A 17,972-nucleotide genomic window follows, 5' to 3' on the forward strand; every position below is an offset into this window, starting at 1 on the left:
GGACTGGGACTGGGTTGGTCTAGTATTGGATATCGTTGGTCATATCCAATACATCACACATTGTCTAGTAAGTAGTGGGCACTCAGTAAAGATTCCTTGAAAGAAAATTTGAATTTTAGGAATATCTGAACCTTCAGACATTGAAAAATGTATGCAGAGAACACACAATATCAGATTCCTTCTTTTATTTAAATTTACATTTAACAATTTGCAATGAAAATATAAATGCAGGTGGGGAGGATGAGACTGTCCGGAAGAGGGAGTGGCTAGCTCTCTGGGCTCACTTAAGCTAAGGTGTGTGCTTTAGTTCCCCAGCATCTGTCCTGAAGATGAGGTTTTGGCAAATGCAGACAAGCACCCAGACTAGAACCAGATTTCATGACCGGAATTATTCGGTTGGATTAAACAGAAAATAATACAGCAGAAACTTTAAAAATCCAAATTTCTGTTTTCTTTACATAGTAAAATATAACTGACAATTTATTTCACAAGTCAAAGAGAGCCTCACTTACCACATGAAGGCCAGGATTTGCTGCAGAAACTTACTTTCTAAATTATATTTCAGACTCATTTCCAAAAATAACTAATTTCCATTTATATAGCGCTAACAGCCTCCAAATTATGCAGAGTTCCGACATCTAACCTTTCTTTAAAAAATAATTCGACTCTTGTAAACGATATGTTTAACAAAGTTAATTTTTTAAAATTAAGAGTTTGCTCTAGGAGTTGATATATTTTATTGCAGTTTCCACTTCCCCCTACTCTCACCAAAGAATCACCAAAGCCAGTCAAAGGCAGTCATGTGGGACTAGGGCTACAGTATCCCCTTTGCTTTCCTTTAGTGGCCATAGTTCCAGTTCCAAAGCCATGGGCCTGTGTTTTAGGACTTCACGTACAGCCGTAGAGATGAGGTATTTCAATTAGAGCAGAAGCAACATTTTGATCTGGAATGTTAACCTGCACTCACACAGGCGTGGTCTAAATGTAAGCTGAGCATCAAAGCCATCGTTCACACGTGCCCAGTGTCAGCTCCATGGGCTTGTGAGCTGGGCAGTGACACACGCTCAGAAGGTTTAGTGCTCTGCTGTTGCTGTCTTGAATTTTGTAATGATTTGTGAACCACGGCCCCTGTGTTTGCAAATTATGTAACCCATCCTGGATACACATATAAGCTGCTTTGACCTGAACCATCTGACTTGTGATCTCTGTTTTCATCTGGCACTGAAGATAGAGTAGGCGTAGTTCCCCAACATCTCCTCCCAATAGCAAGATGACCCAGGTTCTAGCACATTTTCAAAGATACAGAAGTTGGGGGTCATTGGGGATGATGAAGGAAGCACACAAAGGTGATTTTTGTTTATTTGTATGTCTACAGAGTTAAAATTGTACCTTCACTGGAATATGGAAGAATCAACCCCAATGTGACACATATATATACAAAACAGCGTAACAAAAGAACTTGTTCTTTGGAAGAGCAAATTTGTACACACATGCACCAATAGGTTAAATATAAATACAATCCTCTTTCATTCTTCTATCATTAAGATGATTTCTTGAGCAATTCAAATAAAAAGTGGAATTTGTGCAAGGTCTGAGCTTGACTGTGCTATATAAGAACAAAGAAACATCCTCTTCTGAATGAGAAAGCATCAGTCTTTTTGTTCTTCAAAAGAATGGTGGGGGGCTTCCCTGCTGGCACAGTGGTTGGGAGTCCGCCTGCCGATGCAGGAGACACGGGTTCGTGCGCCGGTCCGGGAAGACCCCACATGCCGCGGAGCGGCTGGGCCCGTGAGCCATGGCCGCTGAGTCTGCGCGTCCGGAGCCTGTGCTCCGCAACGGGAGAGGCCACAACAGTGAGAGGCCCGCGTACCGCAAAAAAAAGAATGGTGGGGAATAGTTGGTTTAAAAATGCTACAAAACGTCTATTCTCCATTAATACAGAGGAATAAATATTTCAATACAGGCATGGTCCTCTGTACAGAGTGATAAGTGTAATTTTAAAAGGATGAGTTGTCAAGGAAGAGGAGCTTTTTCTGGATACCTTAGGAGCTGGGAAAAGGATCAGTAGAAAAGGAAGCAGTGTCACCTGCACCCTCAAGGGTCGTGCGGGGCTTTTGAACCCTGCTTGCATATTAGAATCACCTGGAGTACTTAGGCAAACACTGATGTCGGGGCCTCATCCCAAACTAATTGATTACAAGCCGAGGTGGGTGCTCAGGCAGAGTACATTTTTAAAGTAACCCTGGTGATTCTGATTTGCAGCCAGAGTTAAGAACCACTGGGCTTTTGCATACTCAAAAGGAAAGGTTTGGGCTACACCAAAGTCCAACAGGTATCTATTTAGAAAACTTAAAAATTAAATATATATTTATATCTCATTAAACTTAAAACATAGACACCATTAACAGAGTTATTTCTATGTCATGTATTAACTATAGGTCATTTTAAGGTATTTTATAAATAATTTAATGATCTTTCTCTGTTAACACTTCCAATAAATAGAAAATATTTAAGAGATGAAAATAGTTTTTGAAGAAGACATTTGAATTATTTTTAGAAAATGTGAAGAATGTGTTGGAGTGTAAAAGTCCTTTAAACTGCAAGATGCATAGGGCAAGTAGTGTTCTTCCTAACTTGGAGAACTGTTTTAGGTATTAAATATCTTCTTCCATTAAAAAAGAAAGAAAAAACTGCTGAGACCAAAATTTGAAATGAAGGCATTTGGAAACATCCATAATTTCAGGAATGTCTCCTTTAATAATGTACTTTTTAAAAACTCCAGCAAACATCTTTACAAATAAGTACCTAAAATTCTAGTATCCCTAGAGGAGAAATTCTTTTCAGCTAATTTTGAGTTCTAGGGTAAAGGTATTCTTGAAGGTTTCACAACTCTGCATAAAGAGCTGTGAGAATGTGGAAAGTGAAGAAGAAGAGAGGCAGTGTGGGGGGGAAATATAAAGGCCCCAAACGAGTCCCTTTAGTTATTTCCTGTTTCTATGCTGAGAAGGCTATCATAATTGCACTTGAGAGTTTGCCCTGTGGGCAGAGTTGAGACAAATTTTGCTCTTCTTAACCCTGGAACCAGACCAGCGGAGAAGGGCCAGGGCACAAAGGTTCAGATGTTCCATTTTGTGTTTGTGAGTCTCAGTGGTAAGAGAACCTAACTACAAAAGACCCTGAAAAGACTAGCTCGCTTTGCTTACTTTTAGCACATCACTAACATTTGCAGCCAGGGAGGGGCTGTTCGGAAGTGTCGTTTACGGAATGAGACAAAGGTTACAATGATCATATTTTTTTCTTCTGAAAAGTGTTTGAGAAACACAAGGATGACCCAAATTGAGAAGAAGCCCAGATGAAAAGAGATGTTGCCAATTACTCTAAAGAATCTCCAGAAGTACTCAATAGTATGTTAGTCAAAACATCAGCCACGATGAGGGGGGAATTAGGCTGTTTAAACTTAGAATGTTCTCCAACATCATGGAGACAAATGAGAAAAAAACAAACCAGCAAATAAGGCTGAAATTGAACATCACCTAAACAATCAGACGTGCCAATATTTTTCTCCAGTGAAGAGTTCAGCTAGAGAAAGAGCTATATTTCTCAAGTGGCAGCTTTCATAATGTCCTAGGACATTTTAAATCAAGTTTGATGACCGCCGTACAGATCTAAAGCTTTTAAATTCTAGCCCACAGTATTAGGCAGAATGTTTCTCCCCTTGTTTGATGCCAAGAACAAGATGTAGGAACCAGTTGAACTGCACAGTCCATCCTTTGTCTCTGCAAACTTCAATCTGATCTAGAAAATACTTTTTAGCATCCTCCTCGCTCTTCCCCACTGTCAGGGCGTCCCGAATGTATTCGATATCTTCTTTGCTGGTTAACTGGGGCATTCCTGTCATCAACATCATGGAGAAGAGGATGATGAGTAGGTTTGTGTGATGACGAAGGGCTAGGTAAGCCTTGACGCAGACATCCTGGATAAAGGGAAAGAAAACGCTGTTAACTGTTGTTATGGCATCGAAGTAGGCTGAAGACCAGTAGCCTGTTTTGCAATTTACATGACATTATCCTGTCCCTGCGAGGAAATCATCACAAGCAAGGCAGGTCCCCTGCCTCAGAGGAAAAACTTGAGAACACAGACTGCTTTTATAATCTCTGAAGAAATGTAGTTTGGTTGCACACACCCAGGGTGTGCTCAAGGAAAACTAACTGATACAGTAAGTTTCATCTTATTTCTTACTCTTTTTACTTCCATCTCTTTTCTAGGCAAATGAGGGTGGAAATTTCTGTAGTCCCTGAACAGGAATGAGTCAGTTTTTGAACACCAGCCAGGCGTCACATAACTTTATGTAAGCGTAAATAATGTTTGCCAAGAGCTAACAGAATCCAAAGAAGGGATGGAAATGTGGTGTTTGAGATTTAGGTAGTTTTCATCTTTATTTTCCAATGTGTCCTATACTAAGAAAACAGATGAATTAGTTTTTCATTGTCTGACTCTCAAAATTGTTGAATGACCTTTGGAAATTTAAAATAAGTTCTGAATACTGAGTGAGAGAGGGCTTTCAACAATGCTATGGCGGGTGCCTTCTCTAAAAGCCTTGGAGTAGGTGACAGGTGAGTTAAGCCCACTTCTGAAGCAACAGGCGTGCTCATGCCAATTAAATTGTTCCAACATGAAGAGAAAGTTGCAAGGTTCCCAATTTTACAAAATCAGAATAGTCCAACCTTAATATCATAATTTGGCGAAGATGGCATATTAAAGAAAACTGAAATGAATGATTACAGGTTTAAATATTTCAAATAAAATACTGAGTAAAATGTTAAGAGAATAACACTCCATAGGCAACTAGGGTTTATCAGAAACTTGCAAGAGTAGTTCATCATAAGGTACTGGATAAAAACACACTTTTGATTTTTATAAAAGTAACATGTAGTTTAACATGTGACAAAAATGAAACGATGTGAAGAATGATCTGAAATTACCAGTCACAATCATTCTGAATAATGAGTCTGGGAAAAAGAAATGTATAAGATCAGAAAAGCGAAGGTGAAATCATCAGTGTTTACAAATAACCATTGTCTTCTAGGAACACTGAAGGGGAAGAAAATTAAAGTACTATTGTAACTAGTTTTTATTAAACTAGCTTTTTATAAAATTAATAAATAGAATGCTATAAGTAGGAGCCACCAGTTAGAAAGTAAAAAGAAGGATGCTGTGAATAACGGTAACAAAACCCCCATGATTCCTGAGATAAACACCTGAGAAACATAAATTCCTGAGATACACAAAACATGCAGAACCCATTTTTTAAAAACTGTAAACATTTACTGAAGTAAGTAAAAGAAAACTTGAACATGTTGAGTGACATGGCATGTTCCTCAGTGATAAAACTATTATAAAGATAAAAATTTTTCTCAGATTAATCTATAAATATAATGAAATTGAATAAAAATTCCAATTGGATATTTAAACCCAGATATGTTTTTAAGTTCATCTGGGATAATTAGGGCCTGAGAGAACATTCTGAAAAAGTATAGTAACGAAAAACAGTGCTTGCCATCCTAGATATTAAAGCACATTATAAAACGACAATATTTAAAGCTGTGTGATATAGTACCTATTCTTCTCCAAAAAAGATAAGAAATTTTGTGGAACACAATGGAAAGTTCAGAGACATATCTAAGTACATATTAAATATATAATAAAGGTGACTCAGATTAGTGGGGGAAAAGATTATTTCATCAACAGGGGTGGTACAACTGGCTCATAATTTGGGGGGAAAATAAAGTTTCTCCCATGTGATATACCAAAATAAATTCCAAAAGAATTAAACATTTAAATGGAAGAAGGGAAAATATTTAAATAATCATGGAATGAGAAAGGAAGGACTTTCTGAAGCTGATTTCCAAGGTGGAATCCATAAGGAAAAGATAGAGAGATTACGGAAACTTCAAATTTTTGAGAAAAAAAAGCTATAAACAATATTAAAAGAGGCAAATGACAACAGAAAACATATTTGCAACATGACAGATCACTTCTTCATCCCTAGCCCCCGATAGCTCTTACAAAGCAGTAAGAAAGAGATAAACAGTGGGCTAGAAATGTAGGCCAAAGATATAGTATATCATACTATAAGACATAAAACCAGATAACAAACATATGAAAAAATATGCAACCTCATTAGTAATCAAATAAATGTAACTGAACATGAGATGGAAACATTCACATACCAAATTGGAAAATCTTTTTTTTTTTTTTAAATGTTTAAGGATAATCTCTAATGTTCACCTTTCATAGCCTGATGGTAGATGGGACTAGCTGGTAGATGGTATACTTTTCCTAGCAGACGACTGACAACATGCATCAAAAGCTTTAAAATACTTATAAATGTTATATAACTTAATTGTGGTGGTGGTTACATAACTTTGTCAAAATTCAAGGCACTGTACACCTGAAAAGGCTGAATTCCGTTCTCTCTGAATTATGCTTCAATAAACTTGACATAAAAAATGTCAGAATCCTTTCACCCAGCAATTTCCAGGCTAGGAATTTACCTTTAAAAAATTTAGATAATTTTGCAGTGATTTATCTTCAAGAATGTTCATTAGAACATTGTTTAACATTGTGGAAACTTGAAAGCAACTTAAATATCCTACACTCGGAGATCGATAAAAAGGGTTTATGAAAGTATCTACATAGCTCTGTAACTACTAGAATTATCCTGTAGAAGAGTATTTAATAAGCATGTAAAAGTGAGTTTTAAAAAGCAGGTATGAAACACCACATGCAGTACAATCCCATTTTGGTAAACGGACACAAAATACTTACATAGGAATAAAGAATATAAGTTTACCGGTCAAAATTTTAATAGTGATTTTGCTTTTAGATGATCTTGTCTGTGTCACCTGCACGTGGCAGGGTAACCCCAATGATAGTGGGGGTCAGGCCTGTGTCATTCTGTATGTCAAGACTGGATTGTGTACGCATCACCCTGTCCAGGTACAAAAACCCATGGACTATTCTGGCATTTTTTAAGTCAGACAATATATATAAAATGCTCAACATAGAGGGTGATACATGAGGAGCATTCAGTAAATGTTAGTCCTCTCCCTTCCCTACCTGGAGGGGAGATGAACTCTGTATCTCCTCCCTGCTTACTTACCACAGAGCAGGAGACCCAGCACCATTTGGGCTGTTCCTGCCTTGGTCCAGGCAACTCTTGCGCCCTGGAAGCGGCTGTGGTGCATTAGCGCTCTTGCATTCTTAATGATTCCACTTACGTCCGGAAATCATTTTCTTTTGCTCATCTCTGGGACCCACTGAGGTCTCTCTCATTTCTTGGCAATTACACAGGCTAGGGGCAGACTTCACCCCAGGCAACAGTCTCATTAATTGGCCAACTCGCACAATTTTCACAAGGGCAGATATGGGGATGCCTTTTGATTTTGAATTAGAGGACATTCTGATTTTTAATTATTTTCTAGCCTTCTGTACACTGGGGGCTCCAGGCAGATCCCCTGCTGTCTGAGCCCACTGTGTGGTCAAACTCTTTAACAAGAACATTTTGAGGAGGAAAATTAATCTGGGGTCAAGTCATTATAACACCAATCCATGGGTGCTCAGTAAATATTCAAGTGGCAATGCACCGATTCACCGATCGCTGTAGCCACAGAGAGACATATGAAAGGGAAGAAGCTGTCCTGTTGTTCTCCAAGGCCACCTCTCCTATATAAAGAATTTCTGCTGGCTTGAATTTATTCGGTTAATTCTAATTTTCACACCCAAGGGTCACTTCTATGAGAACGAAATTTCACCTCCAAATTTAACCACACGCTCCATACTGGTCAGACACACTGTGTAAATTCTGTTCGGCGGTGCAGACTTAGAGACGTGGTACAGACTTAATTATCTTTTGCTTAAAGGTGTGTGGAGCAGGGGTTAAAAGCACACAGTCACACCTCACTGCCTGGACTCAACTCGTGGCTTTATTATCGACAAGCTGTTTGTCATCAGAGAAGTTACTTAACCTCTCTGGACCTTGGTTTCCTCATCTTAGAATCAGAATAATAACAGCAGTACCCGTGTCACGGGATTGTGGTGAGATTCAAGTGCTATGTAAAGGGTTGGCTATTATTGTTGACAGTGTAAGAAGTCACACACTTCTCATCACTGAGGAGGTCACCTTGCCATCTAGACCACCTGTCCAAAAAGTCCCCTCAGACAGCAGAGACCTAGGGGTGGGCTGGGCCAGGGCAGGATGGAGATGAGCCCCACTCCCACCGGAGTCAATGGAGGGGGTGTCTTGACGCTGGCCCCAGGAGGTGAGGGGGATGGTGGAAGCATATAGCACACTGGCTACATAGCAGATGGTTCTCTTTCTAGGAGGGGCCCAGGTGGGCCCTTGCTCTGCCTGCTCAAGCCCCAGGGGTTTCATTTCTGCCCTTGGACTCAGCCATAGGGTCTGTCTGAGCTTCCTGACTGTTCTGTCTCAGCAGAGGCCTGTGGTTTGAGGGGCTGTGGGGATATGGCTTGGGGAGCTCGGGGGGAAGCACAGAACACAGAAGTTACTGGCTGTAGCAACAGAATTTTCCCTTCTGCCGCGGCTGCCGGCCACTGACCACATGCAACCTCATCCTGTCCTTCTCAGCTGCCGGTTGAGGCTCTGTAGTATGGAGCAGAGAAGAAGGGGGAAAGGAAGAACCTGATGTCCAGGACTTGGTTTAAGATACTTGTTAACTAGTGTGAATGTGGGGAACAGTGTAATATTGTTACTGTCATTGGCTGGACCACTACCCATTAGTAGCTAATAAGTAGATTGAGCCTATATAGTAGGCAATCTGCTCTTTATTTCAGAGTTGATTCAAATGCCTTAATTACAGCAACCAGTACCAAAGGAAAGGTTGCTTTTTACGGAGCTACCCCTCTCCTAAGTCTTAAGAACAAAGGAAACTATTACCATTTCAGGGTCTACACTTTGACTTGATTCGTTCACTGTCCCAACTTATCAGTTTACTATACTGAAAACAAAGTCCTTTCTATGCATAGTCTATTAATTTTTTTAACCACCAATGAACTGTGGCTGCTTTAGACAGTCCAAGGTCAGGTGGAATAGTCCTACTTTTTCTTAAAACCAAACGCCTCCATTCTCATCTAGAAACAAAGTGGAAGTGAAATATTACTGTACACAGCTACAAAAATGAGGAAGTAACCTCAGGGCCATAAAACAGAAACTCCAGAAAAAGAATCCAGGCTGAGAGGAGGGAGAGACAACACTCACATATACTCATCAATGAGAAGAAATGTCCTCACCCACCTCCGTTTCCTAAATAATAATGCAGCCTCTGTCTGCCACATTACTATTCCTATTAGTTTTTCTCCCCGTCTCCTTCCTCAGAGACAGGGGAGAAAAAAATAAGATTTATCAAAGAGAATTTCATTTTTTTAATAAAAATCAATGAGTTGGCTAAGCAATGCCTTTAGAAGTTATTTTGGCAAAACAGAGAAGGTTAATGATTAGGACCTAGTAATGCTGGAATCTGGTAAATCTGAAAGAAGAGTGTGTCCGACACTTGGACGTGCATTTGTGGAGTTTGACTTAGGATTGCCATCTTTAAGGACTTAGAAATGATTCCCAGACTAGCTCTGTCTACCAGGGGGAAGGGCTGTACTGCCATCTTCTCGAGTATTTAGCTAGAAGCTCATTAGAAACCTAAGGGTACAATTAAACGGTTCTACTTTAGTCAACTATTCTAAACAGACTGTATGTATGTGTGTGTGTTTATTTGTGCCTTGTTCCAGAAAGGGTTGAAGGTGCAATATTTGGATACACAAAAGTCACAGTAACAGGGCTTCCCTGGTGGCGCAGTGGTTGAGAGTCCGCCTGCCGATGCGGGGGACGCGCGTTCGTGCCCCGGTCCGCGAGGATCCCACATGCCGCGGAGCGGCTGGGCCCGTGAGCCATGGCTGCTGAGCCTGCGCGTCCGGAGCCTGTGCTCCGCAACGGGAGGGGCCACAACAGTGAGAGGCCCGCGTACCGCAAAAAAAAAAAAAAAAAAAAAAAAAAAAAAAAAAAAGTCACAGTAACATTAATCAGAAGTGGGTAGAAAAAGCAAAGGGATCCACAACGGGTTTGGAAAAGAGACTAAAGCTATACATCACAAATCCTATATTCTTGCTAAGGGTGGCCTTCAAATGTATCTTCAACCAAAAGGGAAATCGAATCAGTTACTTCATCCAATGTTCAGAAGATTTAAAAAATCTATTTGTTTAGGAGAAACACAACTTTTCTAAGACCTGATAGAACTTTTGCAAGAGGATCTTTATAAAAAGTACACTTTGTAACGTGGTGAATAATGTCCTCGATAATATTCTGTTACAAGACAAAACAATTCTCTAAGAGAAACTAAACACTGTGAGAAGGATGCCAGTTAGAAGGTTAATCTCGATAAATGTTTAAAAGTAACAGGGGTCTAATCTTAGGAACCGAGTGACACCGCATGCTGGTGGATTAATGCACAAATCCAGTCCAAGGCCACATTTCCAGTCTTGTGCTCATATCTTTTCCAGAAAAGTGATAAAATTTGGCAAGCTTATCTAAGTCCTAACAATTCTACAAGCCCACGCAAGTCTGCATCTGGCAGAGAAATCACGCCGACATATGCAAGCTTCTACCCATGGCTGATGCGGACACTTCTCTGAAGGCATCTTCTGATGGGGAGTGTGGAGAGAGGAGGAAGTACTGGAGTCTTCAGTACTGGAATACAGGAGGCTGAGCTCGACCTCATTAGTGGGCCAGGATGTAAATCCCAAGAGGATGCAAATCCTTTAACAACTCAATATATTAGGAACAATTCAACAAACTCATCTCCCTGTTGACTTATAATAGGCCTTTATTACATTAATTTGTGATTAATCATTTGAGCTCCAAGTGACTTTTTTGCTTGGCTCTCTACCCCCTAATGCAGCCCATGCACTGCTTCAAATTGGATCCAAATTTCCCTTCTCGCCTCAAATTCCACTCCACACGCCCACGTATACCTAGGTTCCATCCATTCTGGACGACTGTACTCTTTGTTCCTAAAATACTGATACTAAATCCTAACGTCATGCCCTCGCTCATGTTCTTCTTTCTGACTTCCTGCATCTGCCAGGAAAAATGAAGATGAACTCGGACCTTAAGGCCCCCGATAAAAACATTCCCTTCACTCCACGGCCCTCTTCTACCTTCCAGGACAGGAATCACTGCTCCCTCCGCAAACCGTTGGTGAAATCTGCACTATAGAGCTATGTGCGCATCCCTTCGGCTGAGCTCTGGGGCCACGCCCCTGCTCGCGTCACCTGGGCCCAGCAGTGTGCCTGCCACACCGTAGATAATCTGCAAATGCACGACGAATGAATGCTTCATGTGCCGAAGTCAAGGTCAATGTGGGGCAAGATTCATTGCTTTAAAATCAGGGTGAAGGGCTTCCCTGGTGGTGCAGTGGTTGGGATGCAGGGGACATGGGTTCGTGCCCCAGTCTGGGAGGATCCCACATGCCGCGGAGCGGCTGGGCCCGTGAGCCATGGCCACTGAGCCTGTGCGTCCGGAGCCTGTGCATCCGGAGCCTGTGCTTCGCAGCGGGAGAGGCCACAGCAGTGAGAGGCCCGCGTGCCTCAAGAAAAAAAAAAAAAAAATCAGGGTGAATTAGGGAACAGTCATATCTGAAGGGAATTCAACTGTAAAGACATGAGCCTTTCCTGGGCTCATGTCGACTACCTCTGAGGTAGTCGTGTGTTGAATTGGGTGTGCCGTGTTGGATAGGGACAAACAGGGCCTGGTGGCTCAAACAGGATGGGGCAGGAGGCTGAGAAAGCCCAGCCAGCCAGGCGCCAGGTACAGGCAGTTGGAGGTATGTACACGTGCAGGCGAGTAAGGGCAGTCAGAGCCTAGGACTGGGGAGTACCACAGAAGAGTGTCAGAGGTAAAGTCTCCGTGGCCCCCCGATCCCTGTGTCTGGGTTAGGGAGAGCACGGGAGTCTCCAGCAAGGCGAACAGCAGGAGGCAGCAGGGCCTCAGGCCTAGGGGCAGGTTAACAGGCAGGGTTAATAGGTTAATAGGAGGAACTGAGGCAGAAGTAGTTACAACAGCCTGGCATCTGAGGTGAGAGCGAGACCACTGCAGAGATGGACTCTGAGGGTAGGTTCGTCGGAACCTGAGCCAGGACTCTGTGTAGAGACTGGGGGCGGGGCTAAGCCTGCTGGATGAGGGGCCTGGGGACGTCCTGGCTTGGGGACAACCCTGCCCATGGTGGTGACCCGGCTGGGGCTGATGCAACTGGCCTCCTAGATTAAAGCAACACCGTGTAGGGGCTCCAGACTTCTATCAAACCCTTCTTAAGAGTGACGTCACTGATGAACATAGATGCAAAAATCCTCAACAAAATACTAGCAAACAGAATCCAACAGCACATTAAAAGGATCATACACCATGATCAAGTGGGGTTCATTCCAGGAATGCAAGGATTCTTCAATATACGCAAATCAATCAATGTGATACACCATATTAACAGATTGAATGAGAAAAACCATATGATCATCTCAGTAGGTGCAGAAAAAGCTTCTGACAAAATTCAACACCCATTTATGATAAAAACCCTGCAAAAGTAGGCATAGAGGGAACTTTCCTCAACATAATAAAGGCCATATATGACAAACCCACAGCCAACATTGTCCTCAATGGTGAAAAACTGAAAGCATTTCCACTAAGATCAGGAACAAGACAAGGTTGCCCACTCTCACCACTCTTATTCAACATAGTTTTGGAAGTTTTAACCACAGCCATCAGCGAAGAAAAGGAAATAAAAGGAATCCAAATTGGAAAAGAAGAAGTAAAGCTGTCACTGTTTGCAGATGACATGATACTATACATAGAGAATCCTAAAGATGCTACCAGAGAGCTACTAGAGCTAATCAATGAATTTGGTAAAGTAGCAGGATACAAAATTAATGCACAGAAATCTCTGGCATTCCTATACACTAATGATGAAAAATCTGAAAGTGAAATGAAGAAATCACTCCCATTTACCATTGCAACGAAAAGTATAAAATATCTAGGAATAAACCTACCTAAGGAGACAAAAGACCTGTATGCAGAAAATTATAAGACACTGATGAAAGAAATTAAAGATGATACAAACAGATGGAGAGATATACCATGTTCTTGGATTGGAAGAATCAACATTGTGAAAATGACTCTACTACCCAAAGCAATCTACAGATTCAATGCAATCCCTATCAAATTACCACTGGCATTTTTCACAGAAGTAGAACAAAAAATTTCACAATTTGTATGGAAACACAAAAGACCCCGAATAGCCAAAGCAATCTTGAGAACGAAAAACGGAGCTGGAGGAATCAGGCTCCCTGACTTCAGACTATACTACAAAGCTACAGTAATCAAGACAGTATGGTACTGGCACAAAAACAGAAAGATAGATCAATGGAACAGGATAGAAAGCCCAGAGATAAACCCACGCACATATGGCCACCTTATCTTTGATAAAGGAGGCAGGAATGTACAGTGGAGAAAGGACAGCCTCTTCAATAAGTGGTGCTGGGAAAACTGGACAGCTACATTTAAAAGTATGAGATTAGCTCACTCCCTAACACCATACACAAAAATAAGTTCAAAATGGATTAAAGACCTAAATGTAAGGCCAGAAACTATCAAACTATTAGAGGAAAACATAGGCAGAACACTCTATGACATAAATCACAGCAAGATCCTTTTTGACCCACCTCCTAGAGAAATGGAAATAAAAACAAAAATAAGCAAATGGGACATAATGAAACTTCAAAGCTTTTGCACAGCTAAAGAAACCAAAAGGCCAAAAGACAGCCCTCAGAATGGGAGAAAATATTTGCAAATGAAGCAACTGACAAAGGATTAATCTCCAAAACTTACAAGCAGTTCATGCAGCTCAGTAACAAAAAAACAAACAACCCAATCCAAAAATGGGCAGAAAACCTAAATAGACATTTCTCCAAAGAAGATATACAGACTGCCAACAAACACATGAAAAAATGCTCAACATCATTAATCATTAGAGAAATGCAAATCAAAACTACAATGAGATATCATCTCACACCAGTCAGAATGGCCATCATCAAAAAATCTAGAAACAATAAATGCTGGAGAGGGTGTGGAGAAAAGGGAGCACTCTTGCACTGCTGGTGGGAATGTGAATTGGTACAGCCACTATGGAGAACAGTATGGAGGTTCCTTAAAAAACTACAAATAGAACTACCATATGACCCAGCAATCCCACTACTGGGCATATATCCTGAGAAAACCATAATTCAAAAAGCGTCATGTACCAAAATGTTCATTGCAGCTCAATTTACAATAGCCAGGAGATGGAAGCAACCTAAGTGTCCATCATCGGATAAATGGATAAAGAAGATGTGGCACATATATACAATGGACTATTACTCAGCCATAAAAAGAAACGAAATTGAGCTTTTTTTAATGAGGTGGATAGACCTAGAGTCTGTCATACAGAGTGAAGTAAGTCAGAAGGAGAAAGACAAATACCGTATGCTAACACATATGTATGGAATTTAAGAAAAAAAATGTCATGAAGAACCTTGGTGTAAGACAGGAATAAAGACACAGACCTACTAGAGAATGGACTTGAGGATATGTGGAGGTGGAAAGGTAAGCTGTGACAAAATGAGAGAGAGGCATGGAAATATATACAGTACCAAACGTAAGGTAGATAGCTAGTGGGAAGCAGCCGCATAGCACAGGGAGATCAGCTTGGTGCTTTGTGACCACCTGGAGGGGTGGGAGGGAGGGAGACGCAAGCAGGAAGAGATATGGGAACATGTATATGTATAACTGATTCACTTTTTTGTGAAGCAGAAAGTAACACACCATTGTAAAGCAATTATACTCCAATAAAGATGTAAAAATAAAAAATTTTAAAAAACCCAAAAAACTGAAAGACTACCAAAAAAAAAAGAAAAGAGTGACATCTAAGGGCAAGTGCCTTTTAAATACGCTCATCGCCGCCTACTGTGCAGAGCTGTGCATGCGAAGAGGTTACTTGACTCCCCTGATTTCTTCAGCTCCATCCGACAACACATATTTGCTCAGTTCCTACTGTGTGCAAAGAACATCTTCAAAATGCTTGCTTGCTTCTACAAGGCCAAGTTTCACACTCCTTGCAAACTGTCCTATGTTGAATGTACACTATAGGTTTATCCTGAGTGTCCCATCGGCATGACTACTGCTCTGACTGGGGAAAAGAAAGTAATGTTTATGTCACGAAGGAAATCGCCACACAAATATGACTAGGCACCAGGTGACACAGGTCTGTATTATTTACCAAAACATTAGATTTCATAATTAGACTTACTTCCTCTCTGGATGTGTGGTATTTAACCGCATCTTGAAGGCTTATTAACTAACAGCCATGCAATGGCAGCTTGTCAATCTGTGCGTGAGTTACCACTTCATAAAGTCACAGAATACGATGTATTGTGCGGAAGGAAGAAACCAGAGGGGCTCTCTAGTCTCGTTCATCTCCTCCCCGGGGCAGGAATTGCTCCTCTACCGACTAGTGCCTACTGAGGGCATCCTCGGTCTTAGGACCCACGTGCGGGATGCAGGTCAGACATGGCCCTGCTGCCCAGAGCTGCCTCTGGGAAGGGAGAGACAAGCAGCAGATGGTGCCGAGAACCACCTGCTGTGATGGATGCTCCGAAGGCGACACGCGGCGCGCTGTGGCCGGGACAACATGAGGGGCCTCATCTAGGAGAGGGCTCTGAGGGATGACATTTGGGCAGGGGGCAGTGAAGGGCGTTCCAGGGAGGAGGCCCGGACTGGGGGCAGGTGCAGAGGAAGGCCGCCCTGACCCAGTGAGAGAAGGAAGGCTGGTGCCATGGGGAGAGGCTAGAGGGAGCAGGGGCTTGTAGGGTGAGCTTAGATGTTCAGATATGATTCAAAACGAGATAAGAAGCCACTAAATGGTTTAAAGTAAGGGAGTAACATTGTGTCTGCTGTTTAAGTTCAGTTTTTAACCAAATTCTGATTAATTTGGTTTTTAAGGTGATAGTGGTTGAAATGGGATTAGAAGTCAGATTCAAACTCAGATTCAGAGTTTTTCCAATTATGATGTCCCCTCTACATTCCTTTCCTAATCAAAACAACAAGTGAGAAGTACAGAGTTTGAAACATTTAAAGCTACAGTGATACCACTGATGAAAGAGCTTATTTAGGTAAAAGACCAGATATTTACAGAATGAAGGAAAACCACTAAAATGTTGACAGTGTTATTTTTGGAAGTTGGGATAGTGGGTGTTTTATATCCTGATATTTTTAATACTTTGCTGGCTTTTTTTTTTTTTTTAAGGAAGCATTTGCTACTTTTAAAATTGAGGAAAAAAAACCCCACGTTCTTACATAAAAGTAAATGAGAAGCCAAATTTCATTTGCCAGTGATATCAATGTATTTGCATGTGAGTGTGTTCTATAATTGTTCAGGGACGTTTCAAATAAAGTGGTTCTAAAATACGTTACCAGTGGGAAAACCGTTGTTTAATTTTTTCTCTCTTTAGTAAGGGAGAGATTTTTTCTATAGAGAATTGATTTATCAAAATCATCATCGTTGCGATCTGTCTGTTTAGCACCCTGTGTACAGGATGCCGCTCCAAAGGCAAACAGATAATCTTGGGTTCAAATAGTAGGCTTTGCTTTTATGTCTCGTTGTCTTATTATGGCTTGTTTGTGAACTCTGCCCTCTTTAGAAATAGCTCATGAATCTGGTCCTAGGCTAAACCAGCTACCTTGGAAAGAGGAGGGAGGCGGGACAGAGTCACACTTTCCTGTTTCAGTTCCCCTGACGCTGTCCTCTTACCATGAGCTGGGTAGGTTTTTAAGTCTTTGTGGAGAAGGCTCCCCTCATGCTCAACAAAAAGTGGGCCATCTCTTCTCCACCCTTCCCAACAGGTGATTCAAATGTGCTGCGTGCGTTCATGAACCTTATCAATGCAAAATTAGCGATTTGCTGGAAACGAGGATACCTTTCATGCAAACAACATCTTCCAGCCTACCTAGAAATGGCAGCTTTGTTATACAAGATCCTGGGATGCTATTTAGAGAGTTGAGAGACGTGCTCCCTGACCTTGAAGGACTTCATCTCAAAAAGAGAGCACAAGACGAAGAAACAGAATATCTTCTGGAAGGCTTAGTAGGATGTAAAAAAAACACAAAAAACAAAAAACCGTCAGCAGATCTGAGTCAAAAGATGAAAAAACTCGCTGCTCATCTTTGTCAAGCTAGAAACTTTAGAAGTTCTGCAGATGTAGCATTGTACACATATATGTATATGTGTTCAGCCTTTTTCCTGATGTGACTGAGGAGGGTGGGAAAGGCTTGGAGACCAGCAGATAAGGGGCAGGTGGGGGAGACAGAGCCTGAACCCCTCACTTGCTCTTCAACGGGAACAATGCTACTTTGTTGTGTTTTATGTATTACAGATCTGCTTGAGGTCTCATTTCATAGAGGGCTTCTCAACCTAAAGATTTTCAAAGTTTGAGGACCCCCTGTGATGGATATGACAATGGCAGCTCTGTTGATAGAGTTCCTGTTGCGGACTAGGCACTAGGCCAAGCTTTCTACATATTTCACATTAAAAAATCCCTAAAAAAAAAACCCCACATGCGGTGGGCCTTAGAATTCCCACTGCACAGATGAGGAAACCAAGGTTCTGAAAGGATAAGCAATTTGCATCACACCCATAGCGCTTAAGCAGCAGAGCCAGGATTCAAGCTCAAGCTGATCTGCTCTGAAGCCCATCCTTTCAACTACAGTGCCGGGCTGATCTGTGTTTCAGGCTAAAGTCCGTACATTCAGTCAAAGAGTATGCCAACACTGCAAAACACAGACATATATAAGTACAATAAAATTTACCAAGGTGTGTTTTTGGCAG

At 41.5% G+C, this 17,972-nt stretch overlaps 1 protein-coding gene across 1 annotated transcript in view; it reads right to left on the bottom strand.

Moving 5' to 3' along the window:
* Nucleotides 1-2,745: 2,745 nt before the first annotated feature.
* The window catches only part of PIK3CG (phosphatidylinositol-4,5-bisphosphate 3-kinase catalytic subunit gamma), a 33,919-nt gene continuing 18,692 nt past the window's right edge, over nucleotides 2,746-17,972 (bottom strand). The window contains exon 11 of the mRNA XM_065883669.1: nucleotides 2,746-3,973. Within this exon, the coding sequence (XP_065739741.1) occupies nucleotides 3,695-3,973 (279 nt within the window). The 3' untranslated portion in view covers nucleotides 2,746-3,694. The remainder of the gene's footprint in view (nucleotides 3,974-17,972) is intronic.

This window comes from Phocoena phocoena, chromosome 9 (genome assembly GCF_963924675.1).
Source record: "Phocoena phocoena chromosome 9, mPhoPho1.1, whole genome shotgun sequence".
Taxonomy (NCBI): Eukaryota; Metazoa; Chordata; class Mammalia; order Artiodactyla; family Phocoenidae; genus Phocoena; species Phocoena phocoena.